A 25,599-nucleotide genomic window follows, 5' to 3' on the forward strand; every position below is an offset into this window, starting at 1 on the left:
ATTGTACAGTCAGGTGCTTGCACCTCCTTCTCGAGTTTCTGTGGTACCCTAATGCGAATAAAATAATCACAGAAATAAATATAAGAAATTCCAGGTGCGCTAATGGTCTCCCAACAATGGCTAGTGGGTACCTTCCGAAACGTATGAAGTGTTAACCGAATTGGGAAGAAAGCAAAGTGAGATAAAAGACACACTAGCCAGGAGTAAGGGTCAGGTTGCGATTCTTACCAGATAGTAGTGGCGTGGAAGGTCTGCAGTGCCCATGAGCATTAGTGGAAAATATTTTTGAAAATGTGTATTAATACTATGTTGGCTCTAGAACTCCAGGCACAAATAGTTTAGCCAACTTAGGGCCTCATTACGACCCAGGCGGTAAGGGGTTTACGGCGCCGTAAACAGCGCCGACCCTTACCGCCTGAGTACGAGGTCCCTTAGCGCCATGGCGAATTTAACACCTGCTTTTAGCAGGTGTTAAAATCCATGGCGCTAAGGGACCATGGAGTTAATTACGCCACCGTAATTTACGGTGGCGTAATTAACGCCTTCCCCACTCCCATTATGCCCTATGGGGCAAAAATGGGAATGGGGAAGGGTAAATGGGGATTGGGGACTTACCGCCCCGCCAAGGTCGGAATGGGGCGGTAAGTCCGCCAACCACCATGGCATAAACGTAGTTTACGCCATGGTGGTAAAGTCACGGCCCAGGCGGTAACTTACCGCCTGGGTCGTGATGAGGCCCTTAGTACTAAAAAAAGATCTGGAAAGGCGGGCCTGTGTTCTGTAGCTGTTATTTAAGAAATTATGCAATAAGTGTGGCATCCCTGAATCATGGCAGCAGTTCATTTTGGTACTGGTGTACAAAAAGGGAGATCGACTGACACCGAGCAACTATCGACTGCTCTCCATGTTGGATGTCACAGGTAAACTCTTTGCTTCCTTTGTGCTAGGTGAATTGCAGAGTTGGGTTGATATAGGAAACAAATTATACACTTTACAGACAGATTATCGAGCGGGTCATGCAACTGTACATAACATCAGGCTATTGGACTCTTTGATACATGGGGATCGATTTAGAGATGGAACCTATCTATATATTACCTATGTTGCCTTCAGCTCTGCATTCGAACAGGTAAATCGAGCAACGCTATGGCATGAAATGAGGAAACTGGGCTGTCCAGGATGGCTGCTACAAATAGACATTGCTCTACATGAGAACAGAAGTGCCAGAGTGTGTTTAAATAATGAGGGTTTGTTGTCAACAACAGTGTTGATTAACAGGGGAGTCAAGCAAGGATGCGTGCTGGCTCTCCTGTTGTTCAAACGATATATAGCTCACCTACCACAGCGATTGGGTAAAAAGTCCCCTTAATATAGGTAATACATCAATAGCTGCAATGCTATATACAGATTACTTAGTTCATTTTGATCATACCTTCATGGGAATGAAGAGAATGATACATGAGCTAAGTGATTACACTGTGGGAAACGATTTGACCATGAATTCAGACAAAACCTGTGTTATGCTGGTAACAGGTAGAAAGGTACACAAGGTGAAAATGAGCACGGTAATAGGTCCCTTGGATTATACAGAGAATTATCCATACCTGGGCCTTGAAATTAGCAACACAGCTGACTATAACAGAATTATAGAAATAATCATTTTGAAAGCACTTCAGTTTACGTACTTGGTGCGTAGGTTTGCCTGACAATATGCGGGTTAATCCATGGAGGGGATATTGATATTATATAAACAGTCTTTTTGCCCTTCAATACTTGATGGATTAGATGCCCTTGCCATGAAGGATTACACATGGCTGAATAAACTAGAGGGCTTCTTTTGATGAACAATTCAGGATTTCCATCGTCCACCCCAATGGAGTACCTTTGTTTAGTGTTTGGGCTTATCTCATTGAGAGGAATGGCATTGTTAAGACGAGGCGAGTTGTATATCAAATCCAGAGTCTCTCTGAAGTGCCCATTACTTGCAAAGATGGGAGCAAAATGTAGTACTGAGGAAGTCGTAAGAGGAAAAAATATGAACAGCTAAACTTTGACATGGACAAGGAGATAAACTGGCTTTACACAATTTACTTACATATGCACGTGTCTGTTTTATTTTCTGTTATGAACATGACATTTATTGACACCCTTTATTTGTCTGTTATGATTTAGTTCCAAAATGTTTCTATCACTTCTGTATTATGCATTATTATTGATGATCAATTTCATCTGTATTTGGGTTAATGGCAGCCTTGAGAAATGCCAAGGGTTGAAACACGTGTTGGCTGCACATTTGTGTGTCTCTGAGACTGAGACATCAATCACTCCCTTTTGGATTAAACCATTTTGGAATTGAATTTGACTTAAGCCTTCCCTATTCAAGCATATGTGTTATATATAAAGAATATTCTTTTATTGAGAATGTATTTGGAGTATGCACGATAGCCCATCCACATTTCTTTCTGTTTACTAATGGAGGTTTCGGGTATTCCCTCCGGTCACTGAGCAATGCTGCAGGCCTCCTCATATTCTAGTACACGAGCCAGAGCTCACGATACACCGACTATACCCTGTGTCTTCTATGACCAGCAAGCTTCTCGGTAGGTACTCAACACAGGGTTTTGCAACCTTTGACTTTCTTGACTTTCCAGGTGTTTTGGACTACAACTACTATCAGCCCTCGCCAGCATAGTCAATGGTGAAGAATCATGGGAGTCATAGTCCAAAACATCTGGAGAGCCATGGGTTGCAGACCCTTGATTCTAGTGAGACCCCGCAAAGTTTCTGGTGTTCTCAATATTTCTTGTACCACATGTAAAGTACTAAAATGATGGCTTTCGTTTAATAGAAGTACCCGGAAACAGTTATTATGCACTGCTCACTATAAAAGTGTGACTGTTGACCTGACAGGTGCCAAGATGAATACTACAAAAGGGCCCAAAAGCAAAGCATGCAACATGTTTCATGTCATTTTTAGTCTGGGCTATTAGGTGGCGCTAAAGGGCCTCCTATAAGCGGAAACTATTACATTAGAGTACAGCTAGGGAGAAATAGCATATAAGGAGGGACACAAAGCTTGTGGGTGTTGTTTGATTATTTACCCACCCATTGACTGCCCATGGCCATGCTAATCCCAATGGCCATTCCCACCAACGTCTTGTTCCTCTTCGCCCAAAGCACATACTCCTAGAATCTCTCTGAGCTAGCTTTTTCAAGCCTTGCCATCACACCTTATGCTTGAGGTGCCTGCCTATATTTTTTCAAAGCAGTCTTCTGAGAGTTAATGACTTAATTGGAGCTGTAAAGCACTACTGGTTTAATAAAAATGTCTTAACCAGGTCTGCGTCAGCCACCAGATTTATAAGCACTATGCGTGTCCTTCACTGAAGTCCTGTTCAAAACAAGCATTGGCAAAGCAAACAGTTTTGTGTTGGGTATTCGTTTTAGGTATTTGCCAGGCATTGCTATTATATGCCCAGGTACTGTACAGCTGCTACCATCGATGGCCAGTGAATAACACTACAGCAGTGCTGTCACTCTTTCCCTGCTCATGCTGTCGCTCTCTCTTTTTCTCTCCCTGCACATGCTGTCACTCTCTCTACCTGCACATGCTGTCGCTTTCTCTCCGGGCACACGCTGTTGCTCTCTCTCTCTCTCTCTCTCTCCCTGCACACGCTGTCACTCTCTCTCCGCATGCGTGCTGTTGCTCTCTCTCTCTACCCCCGCAAGTACTGTTGCTGTCTCTCTCTCCCCACATGCGCTGTCGCTGTCTCTCCCCTGCATGCACTGTTGCTCCCTCTCTCCCCACACACACTGTTGCTCTCTCTCTCTCTGCACTGTCACTCTCTCGCTCTCTCCCCACGCATGCTGTTGATCTTTCCCAGTTTACGCATGCTGTTGCTCTCTCGCTCTGTCCACGCACGCGCTGTTGCTTTCTCTCTGGCACTCTTGAAGATATCTCCATCTTATATCTTCTCCAACTTTCATCTTTCCTCTCACACTCACTTTTTCTCTTACTCACTCTTTCTTGCTCATATTTCCTCTTGCTCATCGATGGCACCCTCTATCAATGGCTTCCCCTTCTCATTCCATTGCACACCTGCACCCCTTATCACATCCTCCCTTAAAACTTTGCATTCTCATCCTTGCACCCTGGTGCCTATAAATGCAAAATAAAAAAGAGCAACAACAGACACCAAAAATTATTGGCATTACCAAGGCTTGTTGCATGTGTGTTTTAGCAAAATTGGTATATCATTATGATTCGATCAAATCACTTGAATGTTGGGACTACTGTTTAAATACTGATTCTTGAACAGACATCGTACTTTATCGCCTATGTAAATTCAAAGACAAGCTTTAAAACAGTGTTAACTAGATGCGGATGAAGTTGAAACAAACCATGATCATTGTAATCATGTAAGAAGGTAGTCACAAGAAGCAAAGCAACCAACAATGCACTCCCAGGTTAGATTGCTTTAGAGAAAAAAGGTGTGGTCCTCTCTACATATGATTTGTTATTTTCTTTCTTTCTCTCTTTCGATTGTGTTTTGTATTTAGATTAAGTGCTCTTAAAAATTGTAATGCATTTTAAAGTTTTAAATGTGTATGTATAAATTATAAATTGTGAAAAGTTTTCAAATGAACTAAACACACAATAATAATAATAATAATAATAATAATAATAATAATAATAATAATAATAATAATACATGGAAGAATGCCCAAGCAAGGCTGCGGCCAGAAGTGGCAATGTGCTTTATTGATCTCCAATTCCTGCCTCGGATACATGTGGTCACCAAGCAACCACATGATAAGCTATTGGCCCCTGGAGACAAGGAAATCGCTGGTATTTACTATACAAATAGTCATCCCCATCACCCTCACTAGATGCGCCAACAGATGGCTTTAACATTCAGCTTCTTCTTTGTGCACAATTCAGTCCATGGCACCGCCTGGAAGAGATTGCTCATGTGATCCCGGCTTAATGCCCTGCATGCAATTAAACATTGCCTGAAGTTGGCCTAATGAAACGGACGCAACCCGATGGTGCGTTGGCTGCCTCCTGATCACAAGACACACAATGTTATAGAACACTGCTGAGTGCACTCTTCTTGAAAACGCATCTCAAATTGAGGAAAATATGACCGTACTTTCTATTTGCCACGTTTCTGCTTGGCTCGCACACTGCGCTGCACTCCCTGTGGGGCATCCTGTGCCCCTTCCTGCTATCCAGCCTCGCTTTGCATTGTTGCTGCTATAATGTCCTGTCTTTTCATCGCTGGCTTGCCTGCATATTTTTGGGCGCGAGGAGGTGAGACTAGCGTCTCTCTTCAATCAACACATATTGCACCCTATCAAGTCTGTGAAATCACCAGCTCACCAGAAAATACCAGGCAAGACCAAAAGTTGCCATGTGCAGGCACATTGGGCTGAAGGAATCATTTGGATGGTTAAGACACCTGAAGGGTCACTGAAATAAAAATGAAGCAAGGAAGGAAGGAAGGATACTCAACAGCCCACCAAAAGACTCACGTAAGGGCTATGGCCAGAGGAGCATCATTTTAACGTTGAGTGGCTCAGAGATAAGAATGAACATGGGAACAGGGCGTGTACATTAGGCAGCCTGGTAATAATGAAAGCAACATAATTAAAGATAGTGTCGTTACCATCTTCATTATATTAAACAATGAAAAAGGCTGTATTTCCTCATGCAGGGAAGAAAACTAAAGCGTGTTATCGATTTACGTACCACTGTACTGGAGTCACATGTGATTGAACGGGGTGATAGGAAATTATCACTTTTTCACGGAGCTGTTAATGACCAATTCATGCCACTCTGAAGCGCTGTACTGAATGTTCTTATTAGTTGGTACTCATTTTATCAACCTCGGGATTGTTATTAGTTGGTACTCATTTTATCAACCTCAGGAGTCTTTCTAAATGATGTAAAATGCATGCTATATGCGTAAATGCCCTTAGGAGAGAAGCTCAAGTTGATTTTCTTTATTTATTTAACTTGTGGAATTTCAGTGCGATGGCCTTGAACTGAAATATGTTTATAAAATGGGTTTCATCAAAATCGTTGGATAACTATGTAACCAGGTAGTCCTTTGTGTGTTCCAGTAGAGAGCCCTCTAGGCAACAATCAGTTTAAGCAGCAAGCAGAGAGACTTGAGCAGCTTAAAAATCTGTTGTCTGATCCAACGCTTGTGAAAGGGCTAGACAGCAGCAATAGGGCCAACCAGATGCATTTAGTAAATATGGACAGTAGGTCAAGTAAACATAGAATATTATTGACCCACTGTTGCCCGGATAATGTTGCAAGAAGGTGCAGTTTCATTGTTCCTGTGGTGCCCTCTGACTTCCCAGGGGGTAATAATATCCATTATGCATGGGGCAGCGCTAAATTCTGTCATATAGGGTCTTCTATTTCCCAGAGGCCTGGATCATAGCCGTCTATGAAGGGGCCACTTTCATCTCCTCCATCGACTGTCCAGAGGTGGGACTCGGAGTCGAAAGTGTCACTCACTTCCCACCTTGCTTCCACATGTGGCGCTGAGTGCTGGAGAGAGGGTGAGTGCCAAGGAGTGGAGCCCCAAAACTGGCAAGAAGGTACATTAAAAAAAAGAGATTACTGCTCGTGATTGCATGCATGTGAGTTTGTGAATGTGTATGTGTGTATGAACATATGGTAATGTCAGGGCAACAAGAGTGCATGGCGCAGATCTCTGGCACTAACAGCAACCTGGCACAGAACTGGGGCAGCCAGAGTGATGCTGGGGCAGAACCTGGGCAACACGCAAAACAGAATGATATATTTCACAATGGTAGTGCTAGAAAATATTGTTGTGGGGCACCAGCTACATGTGTTTTACAAAGCAATGGTGTCATTTATTGCTGTGCGCTTTCAGCAAGAAAGTGTCTTTTATTTGGCAATGTTGGCATATATTCCTAAAACGAGTTTTGCCATACGACATCCAGCATGAAAAGTTGCAGCGCTGGATATTGTGTTGACGGCCTCATGATATGCTTTGGGCACATAAAGTTCAAAAGCATGGCAAGGCTGGTATGAATTATTGGGACAGCACACATGAATTTTCAATCGGCACAAACAGCAAGAAATTGTGTTTTCACAGTGGGAATAATGACATTTATTGGATATCATCCAGCATGAAAATAATGTGTTTTACGTGACAATGTTTGGGTACATTGTTGGATGCTGGGCTGGTAGCATGCAAGGGGGCAGTGCCTGCATAATGTGTTGCCAGGCCTGATGATCTACTTTAGGGGAGGCAACATGAAAATTCCTTTTTACAGTAGAATGATAAGTAGCTAGCTTGAATGTAGAGCAACACTGGCATATATTGTTGGGATAGGTCTCATGATTTTTCTCTGGGAAGAGCTACCATGAAAATGTGTTCCACATTTTTCCTGTGTATTGTTGGTATCCTCCCATCTATTGGAGTTTTTCATGTGTTCCACTGCAGAAACAATTGTTTTCTTTCAATTACTTTAATATTCTCAGGAATCAATTCGTTTTTTGCCTTGCTCTTTAATTGTGTTCCTCCCTCTGAGGCAAATGCTTAACTTTTTCTAAAATAACACCTAATTCGCTCTTGGATTGCTGCCTTCTCCCGGCTCTTGTTATGAATTTTCAATTTGGTTTGCTTCTGAAATGAATCTGAAAACATTATGACTGTGATAGGGATAAAGCCAAGATAATACCATGTTAAGACTTTAAGTGGATAGCGTTCCAGTGGGCAAATGAGTAAGGCCTCCTGGTGAAGAGAAACAAAATATATATTGACGTACTGCATGCTCGTATCCTTGCTGCCATGTAGCCGCCTGCCCTGTAAACACTTCCAATGCTTCTTCGGGTGAATCTCCTACAGTTGCCCTAGGTGAACGCAGAGTAAAGGACCCCACTAGTGCAGGTAGAGATGAACTGTGCCAGTCACCTTATCAATCGTTTCATAGCTTTCCGTTCTGTCTCACTAATGCTGTCCTACACCGCTAGTGTCCAGCTCATGTCCAGCTGCAGTCCTTTCTAGATCAATAGTCTCTGTACATTACCTTTGATCCAGCCCTTTTTCATCCATCATCAACGCGGTCAATGGATTGATAAAAGAAAGCCTAATGCAGAGCACTGCGTCCTTACACCCTTTATTACCATGCCCCTTATTGTGGCCGATAGAATACATTACCAAACCCATAATTCACCTGCTGCACTTCAGCCTCAATTAATCCGATTGCTGCTGCTAATTTGTACTTTTCAAAACTACTATAACTGTTGTACCTCACACCAGTAGTGGCCAGGAACACTGCATGTTTTTCCTGTTCCCTTTTTTTGAGTTTTATATTCAGTTTGTCATTTTATCTCCAGCCCATGGCAACCGTGCTGCAGCCCCGCTTGTCAGATTGTAGCATGCTTTAGGCATCAGCCTCTCTTTTATATTCTTCTAGGACACACTCCTGGTGCTTTCTTTCTGCTCATCATGCAAAGTGTTGCCACACACTGCGCTCGGTCCATTTTCCTTTCAATTACCACTTCATGTATTCATATTACCCATATCATTGATGATATTGTGAGGTATATATTGGCTTTGGCTTTCCTATCAAGCCTGATTAGGTCCTTTAGCTGATCTTTATCTTCCTTTATCCCAGCTTCATTGTCCATCAAAGCAGATCTTCCTGGTCCACATCCTCTTTCATTCTCTGAACCGGCTCTAGCTGTTGTAGACACCTCCGGAACGTCCTACCCCTCTGAGTGGCCACTATCCAGCCATCAGCTAACCATGGAGCATCTATACTCAGTTTGATTCTATGGCCTTTGAATGTCGTGGTGCGGCTTGCAGGATAGCTCAGCAGGTGAACGGTTCACCCAAGTGATCTGTGTGCGAAGTACAGGCACAGGTTTGAATACCTAGAGGACGGTTTCAACTATTAATCCTCCTGAGGTCAATATATTGACTATCATTGAATTGGATAATAATTACACCTGTTATTGCAGTGCATAGACATAGAAGAAATCAGTCACAAAGCACTATATTCAAATGCGATATTTTAAACCATATGCAAATATGTTGAACTCATCATTTAACCTTTTCTAGCAATCTGAATTCATGGAGGAAAGAATGTAATTTATAAAAGGCAAGCTTGTAGTTTGGCCATGCACATATTAAAAAAGAGGGAAGCCAGAACACTGCCTCGTCTGAGATGATCCCTAATACGCATTGTTCTGGGCCAGGTGCAACCTCCTCCGTTGTATAGCTGGTCCCAGGTCTCCTCATGAAAGGACAAGCTAGGTCACCTCATGAAACAACATGAAGAGCTCCCAAAAAGCTGAGCTCCCAAAAAGTCTGAGTTCCACATTTTATGGACTGGATTGCAGTATCCCTGTCAGCAGCTTACAAACCAGAACTATTTCCCATCCGACCTTTACCTGATCTGCTAACGTTTCTTTTTCTTCTCCTTTCCATCTAAGAATAATTATTTGTGGTCTATAGTCCTTGACAATACCCCGAATCCCTTAAACCCGAACTTCACTATTTCTGACTGGCTCGCTGCGAGCTTTGCAGATTGCAGCAGCAGCAGCACTCTGGCTGATGAAACCTGGTGGCAAGAGTGAAGACCAGTCAAATGATCATGCTATTGTCATTCCTATCTCTACCACTAACTCACTGTTAGAAGTGAAGGTAGCAAATTGTACCTGTGCCCATGGAATCCCTGCACATGCGTAGCTCTTTGTCTTTGTGTTAGAGAATACAGTGTGCTCTAATTGACCAGAGTCTACTAATTCCTAGACAAGAATTCAAATACATGTATGGTGTTGCCTGTTCTACCTTCTCTGACGTTGCCTCTTTTGGTGTGTATTGAATCGAACAGGGCAAATCCAGAATGAGTGATTTTTTTTTATTGTGCACACAGAAAATATGTGCACGTTCTTGACGTAAGGTGAGTGATATGATATGATGTGGCATTTACAGCACATCTGTACAAGTGTGCTCACAAAGACTAAAATGTGAATTTTCATACTGCAGTTCAACATTTGCTAGACTGCCTGCAAATTTGTTTCAATTTGCAAAGTGGCATTAGGGCTATGGGGTAATGCACATTCAATCACATGCTTCTCTGCTTAGACTCCAAACTAGATCCTTCATTTATCAACATTATGGTGGTGATTTGTGTCTGAAGTGGATGGATGACAACTAAGAATGATCTGAGACAAAAGGTTATCAGGCAAATCACCAGATCGCAAAAGAATTGCCACCCTTGACAACGTGGGATCCATTCAGATCAGCGTCTAAGAGGCAAAGGAATGCCAAGGAGGGAAGACTCAGACATCGTCTTCTTACACACTTTCCTAGTAGTTTCATTATTGCCCATTTTGAATGGTTAATGAGATTTTAGTTTTCCAGTTTAATTGTAGCGTAGACCACAGTCTGCTTTAATGGCAGACACCTTATTCTGACAAGCAGTGGCCTTGATCACCCACTACATCAGTGTTTTGAAACCTGCGGCTCTCCAGATGTTTTGGACTACGTTTCCCATGATCCCTCATCATTGACTGTGCTGGCTAGGGCTGATGGAAGTTATAGTCCAACACATCTGGAGAATCATAGGATGCTGAACCCTGCACTATGCGGTACAGTTCAGTCAGGTTTTCAGTGTGTGCACAATGAATACACAGAAAATAAATTAAATGTTTCTGAAAGCAATTTAATCACAAGGACTTTCAACTGAGCTTTTCAGGCATATTTGTTTGACCATTTTGTAAAACCTGACTGTATTTTTACTATTGTGCGAGTTGACAATCCCACCCCTACACATTTAGAGAAAGCTTACCTTGGGCAGCAGTTTTTGAAAAGCCTGCATCGCTAGTAGGAGAGGAGCAGCTGTAGGCCAGTTATAGTATCTGAAAATCAGGAATTGATAGGAACAATTTAACCACTACAGCTTTGTGGAAAAAGATCAATAACACTTATGGAATCTTCAGATCAGCTTAAATTATGTAATCATTCATTGCCCATGAAAAGCAGGCGAAGCCTACATGAATGCAAGGATGGCTGTGCACTATCATGTCTCAGTGCTATTGTCAGGCTCTAATCATGACCCCAAATTTCTCTAAATTATGCAAACTGATGTATCATTAAATGGAATATATGGTCACAATAGCTAATGGTATATCATTGTATTTGGTGTTCATGTTTTTGACAGCATCTTTTCCTTTGCAGCCATCATGTTTGCATAGATTACACATGAATGGTTAGCAAAAGAAGTATGGACAATTCAGATCATGTGTATGCATCAGAAAACGTATATGCATTGATTACATTTGCATTCAGTCACTCAGCATGTCTGCAGAAGTGCAAACAACGCAACTGGGGGTGTTTTTACTCAAAACATTCTAGATTATGTAGGCTTCCGTGGTTCAGTAATGCAAATGTAATTCAAAAATACACCCATCAAAAACTATAGTAAGGAACCTAAAAAAGAACTTTAAAAACTATCCCTCCATTCCTTTTCCAGTTCCCTGTTGCTAATATATGGTATTTTAACCAGCTCCTGTTTTGGACCGTTTACAAGAATCAAAGCGCCCAGATGCCTTAGGGCTAGGTGCGCTCTACAAATGTCAAAATAAATAAATAAATACATGGTGTCTTCAGATGTAACTTGCTGCGTGTCTACAGCCCCTCACTACATAACAGCGCCGCCTTGTGTCAATTGGATTCATAGTGGCTGTTTAGTGAAGACTGTGAGGCAGTCCTTTCTTTATCAGCCATAATCTTTCGAATCTCCACTCTTCCAAAGTGAGTTTGCCAACAATTCATTACTTTGCTCGGTACACACTTGTTTCCAATCTTCACCACGAGGTTGGGGTCATCGATGACAGCAGGGTTGTCCACAAACTGCTGGTAAGTTATTATGTGCTCGGCAAACCTCTCTGTTGAAACAAAAAAAATATAATATTGTTAAAAGTTTCATTGGCTTGTCTGCAAATCTTGGGTGTCCGTTCATCATCTTGATATACATTGGCAGGCACTGAAGCCGTATGGCTAGAGTGTGAAGCTGCAGTCTGGAAAAGCCAATCCTAACTGTGAACCTTCGATGCTAAGACCATGAGCGGGCATTTCTATTTTTATGTTTAAATATTTTATTACATACATTAAAATATATAAGGTTCTTATAACAATTCAACAGCAGATGGAATGATACATGTGCCACAATTGGCTATGGTAGTAAAAGTTCATGAATAATAATCTAAGCAACGGTGAAACCTTACATAATATATATAATATAATGCTCTATTCTAATGCATAAGATGTAGTTTTTAATAAGCTAATAGTTATATAACTCCTTTGTAAGATGCACATATGGACATACACGACTCACAGGAATAACATGAACATAAGGAGGGGGAAGAAAGGGATTTCTGTATATAGAAATAGGAGTTAATAATAGTTAATAGTGTTCTCTAATCTTGACTAGGTATTCCATCATTCAAATAATCTAAGAAAGATTGCCATTTTAATAGATAATTATGCAACAAGGGTGTGGAAACTGCAATACATTTTTCCATCCTATGAAGATTGCAAACTGAGTTCCACCACAATTTAAAGTGTACACCTTTAAGGTTCTTCCAATTCGAAGTAATAGTTGGGATAGCTATGGCGATAAATAAGTCAAACAGAAAGCCTTTATATTTATCAATTGTGGGTTGAATCATTACACTTCCTTGATATAAAATATCAAAAGAGATATTCAGCTGTATCTGGAAGATACTTCTAAGAATTTCCCCAATCCTTTCCCAATAGGTTTTAACATAAATACATTAAAAAATCGCATGCTTAAAAGATCCCTGTAAGTTTAGACAACTCCAACAATTATCATTTTGAGATATTCCACTTTTAAAGAGCATGAGTGGGGTTATGAAAGCCCTATGGTGGAAAAAATACAGCGTTTGTAACTGGCTAGCTGAGACGATTACTTTAGAAATCCTGATCCATACACATGGCCATCTAAATTGCAAGATGCTAGGGGAACAGTCTCTATTCCATGCTTCTTGACATTTACACATGGAGTTTCATCTGTTGACGTAGATAAGCATACTTTATAAAACATGGACGCTGTAACATTATAATTTGATAAATGTAGTAGTCGTTGAGCATTAAATCTATAAGGATTGGGAACTAACAATTCATAATTTTACATAATAGCATTTATTAAACTAACATATTTCTGGAGAAAAAACCTTGGGACTTGAAATTTAGTTCTAAATTTATCAAAAGTGAATGGGGTACCTTGAATAAACAGATGTCCTATATATGTAATGCCAAGAGATAAACTTGGTCTCCAACAGATAGTTCTCCTATTCATTTTTATTAAGGGGTTCATCGAAATATACTGGGATATAAACTGAGAGTTATTTGTTTGGGTTGAGGTTAGATATGAGCGGGAGTACTTAATGGAGGTTTTAACACTTGTGCTAGTAAAGCTTCTATTTTTACAATTGATATATAGGCAATTAGGGAGCACATGAGGGGAGACCATTGTTCTCTCTATGAGTAGCCAGTTATGCATATCTATATTGTCTGGGACAAACCATGACTGTGTTTGTCTTAGGACAAAAGGCAGCATATTTTTTATAATCTGGAAATCCCACTCCTCCCTTAGATCTGGGTTGTCTAATAGCTTCTAAGAGAGGCTATTGCGCCAATATAAACACTAGAGGGGAAAAAGGACAACCCTGACAAGTACCTCTATTAAGGGGGAATAATGGAGACATCTGATTATTTATAAAAATTGATGTTGTAGGATTGGAGTATAGTACTTTGACCATTCATATGAACGAATCAGGGATTCCATGACAGACCAGAGCTTCAAACATAAAGCTCCATTCAACCCTATCAAAGGCCTTTTCCGCATTTAATACTATTGGTGCATAGGGGTTAGGGGAGTTTTGAATAATATTTATAATGTTAGTGAATAGTCTAATATTAGCTAAGGACATTCTCCCTTTGACATATCCCACCTGATCATTTTTAATTAAATTTAGAAGGAGGGGATTGAGTCTAAAATGTTTGCAAATATCTTCAGGATCTTTAGTGGGCTTAGGAAATACGATAAGCATTGCTTCTGAAAAGGAGCCAGTGGCTTTTTTTACTAGCGATAAAGGATGTATATAATTATTTGAGCTTGGGTAATAACATTTCTTTAAAATTGGCAAAATAATCGATAGAGAAACCATCGGGACCTGGGGCTTTGCCCGTTTTGAGATTTTTAATGGCTTTGTATATTTCACTCAAAGACAAGGGATTATTTAAAGATTGGAGATTGGCGTTACCATATGTATTGTGATGTACATGTTTGAGAATGTCTGATGCATACATTCTATTAGGTGTAATTTCATATGCTTATAGTTTTTGATAAAATTCAGAGAATACTTGTAGAATGTCCTTATCAATAAGGGCTCAATTACCATGTTGGTCGTTTATGACAGTAATCCTTGGCTTATCATTTTTAAATTTGACGTAAATGCCTTGCCAGATGTATTAGAGAATTGATATATCTTAGACTTATATTTTAAAAGATTAGCACATGAATATTCTGTAGCTAAGTTATTATATTGTATTCTGGGATAAATAATGTTTTGATGGATAGGGGTAGAGTTAGTCTGCATATATTGTGATTGTACGATTTTAATTTGTCTAAGAATATCTTCTGTTTCTTTTTTAAGTTTTTTCTTTTTAGCAGCTGTGTGTGCTATAATGTGTTCTCTTAGTATTGCTTTATAGCACTCACAGTTATTGTGTACTGTGTATCAGTGGGACAGTTTTCTGCAACAACAAAAAAAAGAGTGCTGTTGGTGTACACATTTAACAAACTCTTCATCCTTTAAGATGGCTGAATTGAATCTCCATCTATTATATTTGTGTGTGTTTTGAGCACTAGATAATTTAATGTGAACGGGTGCATGATCTAACAAAACAATTGGTTACATTTTTGCCTATAATAAGCTATTGGTCAGGGATAAGACCTAGTTCAGACAAAAAACGGACACATTGTAGGTGGGACTTAGTCATTTTTAATTGTACTTTTGATTTTTTATCAAGGATAGGATCTATGATTTCATTAAAGTCTCTGCATACAATTAGGTTATTAGGACTAGATTTGGATATATGATTTCTCAAGTGAGTCCAGAAGCCTGGGTCCCCCTTAGTTGGGCCATATACATTTAGGATAGAATATTCTATGGATTCAATCCGAACTTTAACCGAAACCCATCTTCCAACATCATCTGTCTCTTGTATTGAAGATGTTTACTAATCAAAGTAATAACCCCATTCTTTTTCCCATCAGCTTTGCTCAAAAAGACTTGACCAACCCATAAACTTTTCAGTTTGGCTGCTTCATCATTCCTGTATGCATGCAATAGCTGGTTTGGTTCTGTTAAGGTGTGATAATATGTTTTGCCGTTTTACAGGATTGTGCAGTCCCTTAACATTCCATGTTACAATATTAAGTGCCATACAATAAATGCTATTGGTGTAAGCAATCTGACATTTATAATCAAAGTCAGGTGAGATAAAACACTTAAGGGAAGGAGACACAAGGGAGGGGGAAGGACAAACAGGTAGACCATGGAGTTTTGTAGTTTACATGACGCCAAACTTATATGTGAAAGAGTAGTGGCTAACGGGATACAGCGACTCCAAACCATGTTCATAAACAGTCAATAATAGGTAGGTGGTGAAGAGCCAGATTTAGATGGGCCTTTCCGTGCCCCTTCCCAGCGTAGCTATTATTTATAGAACAAAAACATTCCGTGTGTAATCTTCTAATTTATATATGCAGATTGGTAGTGTCCATCTCTTCTCTGCTATGGCTTTGAATGAAGTTACCTAAGTCTTTTGGGTCCTGAAAAGTATACATATGGCCATTGAGAGTGACTTTTATAGACGCTGGATGAATAATCCCATATCTTGCATGAAACTGTCGTAACGCTGGCCTGAACACCAATAGTTCTTTCCTTCTTGCCGCCGTAGTGTTAGAAACATCCTGGGTAATGAAGATGGGAATAGTTTCTTACCTGTAACTCCATTTCTCCAGCATTGGTATCTTTCATGGATTCACATGCTTAAAATATTCCCCGTCGTCAGACTGGGACCCCTCGGTACACATATATAGCCTTTTCCAATAGGAAAACTTCCGACACTTTTGTGTCCTATCTACATCCTTTTAGGACCCGCCTACGCATGCTCCGTAGGCCGTCCCCGTATAAGAGGCCCGCCCCCGCGGTTCCCCTTCAGATTTCGGCCCCTCCAAAGTAGGAAGGGTTAAATTTATCAATCAAATACATTACATTCCGGGGAGGTTGGCGGGCGCATGTGAATCCATGAAAGATACCAATGCTGGAGAAATGGAGTTACAGGTAAGAAACTATTCCCTTCTCCAGCATTGGATCTTTCATGGATTCACAGGCTTAGAATAGATTGTATAGCAGTAACACTTGAGACGGCGGTGAGAATGTAATGTAATATACCCTCAATGCATATGTACAGTAGGAACAAGTTACCTCATATAACCTTACCCACATAAAATAAACTGTCATTAAAAAGGTAGACAACAGATTCTCCACAGCGTGGAGCTTACCTTACTGAAACAGATGGCGCAGGACAGCTCTTCCCATTTGCACCTCGTCCGCATGCTGCCTGGCAAGGCAGTAGTGGCGGGTAAACTTGTGGGGCACTGACCATGCCGCAGCTTGGCATATGTCCATCGGAATTCCTGCCCATAAAGCTGTTGAGGAGGACATAGATCTTGTAGAATGGGCTCTAGGATGTCCTTGCAGTGGCCTTCCGGCCTTAGAGTGACAAAACGCAATCGTCAATGAGACCCATCGAGCCAATCCTTGTTTAGAGATTGCTTTTCCTCTCGTCGACGGACCATGTGCGACGAACAGTTGTCTAGTAGACCTGAATTCCTGTGTACGATGTAGGTAAAATTTCAGAGCCCTCTTAACGTCCAGGGTATGAAGAGCTTTTTCTGCTGCCGATGATGGTGTGGCGAAGAAAGTAGGGAGAACAATGGACGAGTGTTTGTGATACACTGTCGGAACTTTTGGGACGAACATAGGATTAGTTGCCAGGACTACTTTGTCCTTAAAGAATCTTAGGTATGGCGGGTCTACGACCAGCGCTTGCAGATCCGAGATTCTTCTAGCTGATGTGATAGCAATCAAGAATGCCAACTTCCACGAAATGAATTTTATGTCGGACGTGGCCATAGGCTCAAAAGGCGGTTTCATTAAGCCTGCCAACACTGTGTTGAGACTCCAATTCGGGGGGAAACGTTTTTCCGGGGGAAAAGCTCGAAATAAACCCCTCATGAAGTGTTTTACAAGTCTGTCGCTAAATAGAGGAGACGCCTGCCTTTTCCTTGTGAACCTCGAGATGGCCGCCAGGTGCACCTTTATCGATGTGAAGGATAATCCCCTCTCCGCAGGTAAGGTAGAACTTGTTCCGGCGTCACCGACAAAGGTTGTAGGCCCTGTTGTCCCCTACACCATTCACAGAACCTCCGCCACTTATAGGAGTAGGATTTGTTTGTAGAAGGGGCTCTAGCCGCCTGCAGAATTTTCTGACAATCCTCCGAAACGTCTAAAGCACCGAACTCCGAAAAGTCAGGAGCCAGGCTGTAAGGTTGAGACTGTCCGGGTCGTGATGCCACACCGTGCCTTTGTCCCGGGATAGTAGGTTCGGGACTTTCGGAAACCCTATGGGATGTTCCAGCGACAGGTGAAGCAGGTCGGAGAACCACGGTTGCCTTGGCCAGTATGGTGTCACTAGAATTACCCGGCAATTGTATCTGCGTATCCACTGTATTGTCCTCCGTATGAGGGAGAACGGGGGAAAAGCATAGAGGAACATGTCCGTCCATGGGAAGGAGAATGCCTCCCCCCTGGAGCCCTCCTGAGGCCATTTGCTTGCGAATTGCTGGCATTTCTTGTTGTCTTTGGTCGCAAAGGCGTCCAGAGGGGGGTGACCCCATTTCACGAACACTTTCATCAGGTGAACTGTGTCCATTTCCCACTCGTGTATCTGGGCCATGCTTCTGCTGAGGGAGTCTGCTTGGGAGTTCCTCACTCCTGGAAGGTGATGATCCACGATGGAAATTTCGTGCTTTAATGCCCAATGCCATGTTTTCTGGGCTTCTATGGAAAGAGTTCTTGATCGCGTCCCTCCTTGTTTCCTCAGATAAAACATGGCCGTTGTATTGTCAGTCAGTATTCGTACTCGCGAGCCCTTGATGTGTGGTAGGAATGCCTTCAAGGCCCATCGTACTGCTCTGAGCTCTAACACGTTTATGTGTAGGAGTGACTCCGTTGGAGACCAGCGACCTTGCGTTTGGAGAGCACCCATGTGAGCTCCCCATCCGGATAGGGACGCATCCGTGACTATGGTTCGCTAAAACTCTGGCTCCTGTAGGGGTACGCCGTTGTCCAGATTGTGGAAATTCTGCCACCACTGAAGGGTCCGAAGCAGCTTGTCGTCGTCGATGGTTATCTTGTCTGACCACGATCCTTGAGCCTGCGTCCATCGGTCCGCGAGGAATTCCTGGACTGGCCTCATGAATAGGCGACAGTTTTCCACCAGATGGATGCAGGATGCCATGGCCCCAAGGACCGAAACGTATTTTCTCACTGAGATCTTGGTGTTTCGCCGTAGTCGGCATGCTTGTTGATTGAGTCTTGAGGTTCTGTCGAGAGAAGGTTTCACTAGCCCTAACTGGGTCTCGAACTGTGCCCCCAGGAATACCAGCGATCTCGATGGCTGCAGAGAGGATTTTTCGAAGTATATGGCGAATCCCAGCTGTTGTAGAAGCTGCATGGTGGCTTGTAAACTTGTGTTGGTCGACGCTGGGGAGGATCCCCTTACCAGCCAGTCGTCGAGGTATGGGTATACATGGTGGCCTTGCTTCCTTAGCCAGGCCGCTACTGGAGCCAGGCATTTCGTGAACGTTCTGGGGAGGTCTTCAGCCCAAAAGGAAGAACCGTGAATTGGTAGTGAGTCCGCCCTATTACAAATCTTAGGAATTTCCTGTGTTTCCGACACATTGGAATATGGAAATACGCGTCCTGTAAATCCAGGGACGCTAGAAAATCCCCCTCTTGAACGGCGCGGATCACTTCCTGCAGAGTGAGCATCTTGAATATTAGGCTCTTTAAAGACTTGTTGAGATTGCGTAAGTCTAAAATGGGACGCCATTTGCCGTTCGGCTTTTTTACGACGAAATATCTTGAGTAGACTCCTTGACCTCTCTGTGATGTTGGAACTAATTCTATCACGCCCTTTGCTAACATGAGTGTTACCTCTTGTTGCAGTATCTTCAGATGGGAATGAGCGGTGAACGCAGGTGGAATTTGCGGAGGGCTGTGTTTGAATTGTAGAGAGTGTCCGTTTCTTATAGTATCCAGCACCTATTGATCCGTCGTTATTCGTTCCCATTCGTCGACATATGCTGAAACTCTTCCCCCCAGAACGGTGTGTTGTATGTCACTGCTGATCTTTATTTTGCTTGTCTCTCGACGACGACGGATATGATGGTTTTTTCCTGGAAGTCTGGAAGTTCCGGCGACAGTTTGCCGTTTGGGAGGCACGTCTGTATCCCTGGGAGGGGTAAGCTGATCTGCCAAAGGATCGGTCTCCCGATGCAGAGAATCTTGAGTTACCTGAAGCCCCTCTAAAGGGACGAAAAGACTTGTAGGTTCTGCCACTCTGGAGGGCACCCAATGAACGTGCCGTGTCCGAGTCCTCTTTCATTCCCTTTAGGGCTTCGTCCACCTTCTCACCGAAAAGAAGGTCTCCCTCAAAGGGCATATCTAAAACTTTGTATTGTACTTCTGGCCTGAAGTAGGTACACTTAAGCCATGACTGTCGACGTAATACAACCCCATTATTGACTTGCTTGAAGCCTGACTCAGCGAGGTCCACCGCAATGTTTATTGCGTGATTTGAGGCTTCCTCACCTTCTCGGACGAGTAACATCGCTGCCTTCCTATGCTCTTCCGGAAGATGATCGAGCAACGGAGCTAGCCTGTGCCACATCTCCCTATCGTATCTGGCAACAATTGCCAGAGAGTTTGCGGCCTTTACTGTGGTCGCTCCCACGGATAGCACTTTTTTGCCAAAGGCATCTTGGCGTCTCGCTTCGTTCTCAGGAGGAGTCGTGCACTTGTGCTGGGCCTTCGCCTTCCTCGCCGCTGCCGCCGACACCACCGAGTCTGGCGTTGGTTGGGAGGATAAACACTTGGGGGTAGACTCTGGAGCCTTAAACTTTTTTTCCAGGCGTCCTTTCACTGCCGGCTCTGAAAACGGGTGACGCATTGTCTGCAACCCCTCCTTCCATACATGGTCTAGTATTAGTATCGAGAACACAGACCTCCTTCTCTTACCCATGTGGTCGAACAAAAAACAGTCCTTTTTCTGTTCTTCCTGGGACAAACCAAATTCTTTGCATGCCTTCTCCATCATAGAATGGAATGACGCAATGTCGTCCGGAGGGGACGGGAGAGCTGGGCTTCTAGGGGTTTCCAACTCCACCTCTGACTCCCAGGTTGGATCCCTGGAGGGGGATGATGAGATATCCGACATGGCTCCCCTGTCAGACTCCGAATCTGGCAGCTCACCTTCCTCTTGTGCCAGTGCTGAGATTGGCGCGCGTAGGTGCGTCGGTTGACGGGACGGGCCCGGCTCGTCGACGGGTGACTGTGGCAGGTTTGCCTGAGGTAGTCTCTGGTCCAACGACTGTAACAACGACTGAAGCGTGGACAGAATTTCCAACGACAAAACAGATTGAGGATTGAGAAGAGGGGCAGATACCGGTATAACGGATCCCCTCGTCGACGACTTGTCAGACACTCGTAGCCCTAGGTCTGCTGGGCCAGCTATTCTCTCATTCTCGTCCTCCGAGGACAGCAACACAGCCTGTTCTTGTAGTAAAGTATCCAGGGGGATCAGATCAAAAACTTCAGGCCTCCTGTAGAACCCCCGTCGACGAGGCCATCGTCGACGTCGTTGTCGGTGGGACGGTGGATGCCACCTGCGTAAGTGGCAGGGTGGAGGCCGATGACTGGGCCGCCGTCGACGACGGTGACTTAGCAGGTGGTTTTGGCGGTCCTGCCTTTTCCACACTTGGCTTGCTTTGACTCGACTCTCGACTCGTGGTCAATCTATGATGATCGCCCGAGGAGGATTTCCTTTCCTTTTCATGCTTTTTTGATGAAGATGATTTCTTTGACGAGGAGTCTCTAGTTGAGTGACTTCCCGACGACTCTTTTTCCGTCGGTCGAGATTTCTTCGCCGGCGGTTCCGACAAGGTAGCGCGGCGTGATGTTTTCGCCGATTGTGTGGAGCCTACCTCCGAAGGGGGGTGTGCCCCCGCTCCACTCCATCATTCAGCCATGCCACTAGTCGTCGACTGCGGTCTTTGAGGGTTTTTTGAGAAAACCCTTTGTATATGTCGCAGTTATCCGCTGAATGATGAGGGTGGAGGCAATATATACAATCCATATGTCCGTCCCCCTCGTAAACTTTTTTCAAGCCACACGTCGCACATGGGCGGAACAGCGCTTTTCCTGATACAGAGGACATTTTCTGTACTCAAATTCCAGTAATGCAACCTTGTACAAAATAGTAAGACAACGCGAGGAGATCCCACTACTTTGGAGACGGTTGAAATCTGAAGGGGAACCGCGGGGGCGGGCCTCTTATACGGGGACGGCCTACGGAGCATGCGTAGGCGGGTCCTAAAAGGACGTAGATAGGACACAAAAGTGTCGGAAGTTTTCCTATTGGACGACGGGGAATATTCTAAGCATGTGAATCCATGAAAGATCCAATGCTGGAGAAGTTGGTTCCTTCCCATATGAGATTCTTCTTCTGTTTAGCTTTATCCAATGTGAGCATAACATGGGTATAGTCTAATAAGGCGAAAATCATAGTTCTCCGAGTTTTGCCAGAGGGATTTCTGGGACCGATCCGATGGGCTCTTTGTATATTGAACTGTGGAGGTGTGGTAAGATTCAAAAGCGTATTGAGCATATGGTACAAAAACTGAGTTGGGTTATCATTTTCAATGTTCTCGGGAAGACCAACGATACGTATGTTGTTCCTCCTATTCCTAAGTTTTCTGTCAGCTTTTGCAGAGATAGAACTGTGTTTTCCAGAGCCTGCACCCTTCCTGTAATATCTTCAGCGTCACTAACCCTCCTTTCCACTTCGTTAATTCTGGATTCAAAGGTTGACCATTTCTCATCAAGCATTTGTAATTTGGCAGCAGTGGCTTCCATAAAGGGTTTGAGGGATTTTATTCTCATTAGGATTGCTTGCATAACAGGATCCTGCATATCTTCTTTAGGCCTGGGAAAGTCGCTTTTCTGTCTTTTGGGGGCATTATTAATAGGTGATGATGCCATTTCTTTGGATTGTCCCTTCTTTGATGCCATACTGAGACAGACGCGGTATCCTTGAATAGAAGCTATGCCTTGTTTCAGTTAAACATTCCACCAACAGAGCTGAGAGCTCAATGCTGTATTTTATTGCCAATTCGAAGCGCATTTCAGTATTGATCTTATAAGGTAAATGGTCCAATTTCAGAGGTTACATGAAGAGATCCTTAATATTTCCCATCCAAAACAGCTATATCCTTCATTAACATTCCAAGGTTCAACAGCACTGGATATAACATTGCATCTTGTGGAAATATTATGGTAAGTAGAATATTTCCTTTAATGTAAGCATTCCTGATGCTATGAGTCATGTATCAAATGCTCATTTTATTTTGGGAGTCTCTCACACCTATACCATTATCAATTATGACATTAGAGTATCCATGTATTTAGTATTTATAGGAGATCTTCAGCCCATAAACATGGAAAATTACATGAAAAATGTCATTCATATGGACAACAGCAGTATGCTAGTTGCAAGAAGAATCTCTTTTTACCAATTCTTTTGTAATATAATCAGTCACAATGTTAACAAAATGTGTTATTTCCACATAGGGCTGCTCACTGTATGATTTAAAATAAGTTTTCCAGTCATAATTACTTAGTACGTGATATTCTGCCTTTGTTTTATAGGAAACTTGTTTCCCTATACTCGCGAAGCATCCTCTTCGCGTCAGCCTAACAGCTGACTAGGTGTCACGGCTTCCTCCTCTATGCAAGTCCGCTGACACGAAGGACGCACCGCCGGAAATGCGTATCAGTTCCAATCACCTCAGGGAACATGGAAATACACTTCTTCGGCTTCCCGAACACCACCGGCCGTACAGAAAAAGAGTTAATAAGAGTTTCTCATATAATGACGGAATTGCTACTGCAGCGGAATGGTATATATTGGGGCTGTGAAGGGAGCTCGAAGTTAGGCTGCCATCGATTACGGCACCTGGCCATACCCTCCGAGAGCAGGCATTTCTAACGGTGAGTGAGTGTGTGAGTAAGTCTGCTACTTAGTGAGGAAGCAGGGGACTTCGGGCCACTTGAGGGGGCAAGTAAATTGCATATTTCTGCATAGACAATGATCCACCAATGCTGTCACTTTTACATGGACGATAAGAATCGGGTGCCTGAGGGGATTTTGGATTTTCTGTTTTTAGTAAATATTCCTACAAGACAGAGCAATGTGGATTGATAAAGGAAATGAGCATAAGGATAGATGTCATAGTTGTGGACATTTTTTGATGAAGTGCTGCCACTGGGGCATGCCCACTCCTCACCACTGAGGCATGGCCACTTTTCGTCAGTCAGGCAAGTCCACTCCTTGCTTGAGAGATGTGGTCAAACTACATAGCCTGGCACATTTGTTCAGCTGAATTTATTCAAAATGCAGTTGCCTAGTAGTCATATCGGCAAGAATAGTGATGTGGTGAAATGCCGACGAGTAGGTGACTATGACCGGTTTGGCTAATTGTCATTCTCTTCCCCAAAGTTTGACAGAACTTTCAGATAAAAATGAGACATTTTTGTATTCACATTTCCCTTTCACAAGTTTATTTTTATTTCAGGCACTTGTGTCTGTATTTTCAATTTTATTGGGAGAATTAGGTCTATTTACGGGTTTAAGGTGCGGTGTACAGACAGACACATTCACCCCGCATGCACATTTTTCCTCTGCAAATGGAAATCCTCTTGAACCGGCCAATTGGGTTTTGTGATTGCATAGAGCATGGTATCGGGATGGTTGAGGCTAATAACACAAGTGTTATAAATTAGGTGACTTGAGGGACTCATCAGTTATTAAATATTATTGTCTCAGGACTTCAAACCCACCACCGTTGATGAGATTATGAAGCCTCATTTCAAAATACCATATGCCAATTACGGAGAACACTCAAGTGAAATTAAAAAACAACATGTGAATCCACTTCACTGTCTGAACACTCCAAATGGTTTGGCATTCCCATAATCCAATCATCAGAAGCGTACTTGATAAAGCTTGCCAAAGCATGAAAAGCTAACTTTATAGACAAAATAATTGGCCGAGAGGGCCCAGAAGTTGCAAAACTGCAAATGGTACACCACACTCCCTATCAAGTCAGTTGCTGGACAATCAGTCCAGATTGTGTGAGATCGTGCTAATAATGACTGTGAATTGATTGAGGGCGCAACTGAAAGATATTAGTGCACACACGAGGAACGTAGAGGGTGTGGACTTCTGTCTGAATGAAGACAAAGTGAGGCTAGTTTAAAGAGGGGTAACTCCATCAAGTTTGAGTTAGAAATAAATACCAGTATCCAGTGTATATAAAGAAATATTCAGGCCCCAAGAAAAGCAATGATTTGCTAGTCATCTCTTGTTGACACTTGACTATAGGTGGTTACACAGTTAGGTCCATCACGTGCAACTTTGCATGAATTTGCAGAATCTTGAACATGCATCTAGTGTTGCAGTTTAAGTTTGACAATGGCTTATAGGCAATTGGGCAAATAAAAAGAGGTGATGGCTGGAAGGTTTACAATGGGCCTCATTACGACCCAGGCGGAAAACCATGGTGCTAATTGCACCATGGTCCATGCCTGTAACTTACCGACTCCGCCATGGAGAATGACCACCCCATTACAAGGTTGGCGGGGCGGAAATTCCCCCTTCCTCCCTGGCCCTTCCCCATTCCCATTTTTGCCCCATAGCGCTCAATGGGAATGGGGAAGGTGCTAAGTACGGTACCGCAAATTGCGGTACCATCCTTAGCACCAAGGTCCCTTTGCGTGTCCCTACTTTAACGGCTGGTGTAGACCAGCCATTAAGGTCGGGTTCCGCAAAGGGACCTCGTAATCAGGCGCTAATGGGTTAACGGCACCGCAGCCTTTTACGGCGCCGTTAACCCATTAGCGCCAGGGTCGTAATGAGGCCCAATGAATCTTAACCTCTAGCATTACTCTGGGCAACCCTCCAGACTATCGCTCTTAGCCTGTCAAGCCATTACAGAAGGGGAAAAACCATATCCAAATCAGACTTGCTCCTACCCCAAAAGGTGTTGTCCAGCCCGAACTGCTAGGTCACATCCATTCTGAACGTGACTACACTTAGGGAC

At 43.0% G+C, this 25,599-nt stretch overlaps 1 protein-coding gene across 6 annotated transcripts in view; it reads right to left on the reverse strand.

Moving 5' to 3' along the window:
- Nucleotides 1-25,599, reverse strand: part of LPIN1 (lipin 1) — a 369,397-nt gene that overhangs the window by 95,679 nt on the left and 248,119 nt on the right. For all 6 annotated transcript variants that reach the window (XM_069605954.1, XM_069605950.1, XM_069605951.1 and 3 more), the window contains 2 exons: nucleotides 11,854-11,947; nucleotides 10,849-10,918 (listed from right to left, as the gene is read on the reverse strand). In XM_069605954.1, the coding sequence (XP_069462055.1) occupies nucleotides 10,849-10,918; nucleotides 11,854-11,947 (164 nt within the window). The remainder of the gene's footprint in view (nucleotides 1-10,848; nucleotides 10,919-11,853; nucleotides 11,948-25,599) is intronic.

The sequence above is a fragment of the Ambystoma mexicanum genome, chromosome 4p (assembly GCF_040938575.1).
Source record: "Ambystoma mexicanum isolate Mex_15411 chromosome 4p, UKY_AmexF1_1, whole genome shotgun sequence".
Lineage (NCBI taxonomy): Eukaryota > Metazoa > Chordata > Amphibia > Caudata > Ambystomatidae > Ambystoma > Ambystoma mexicanum.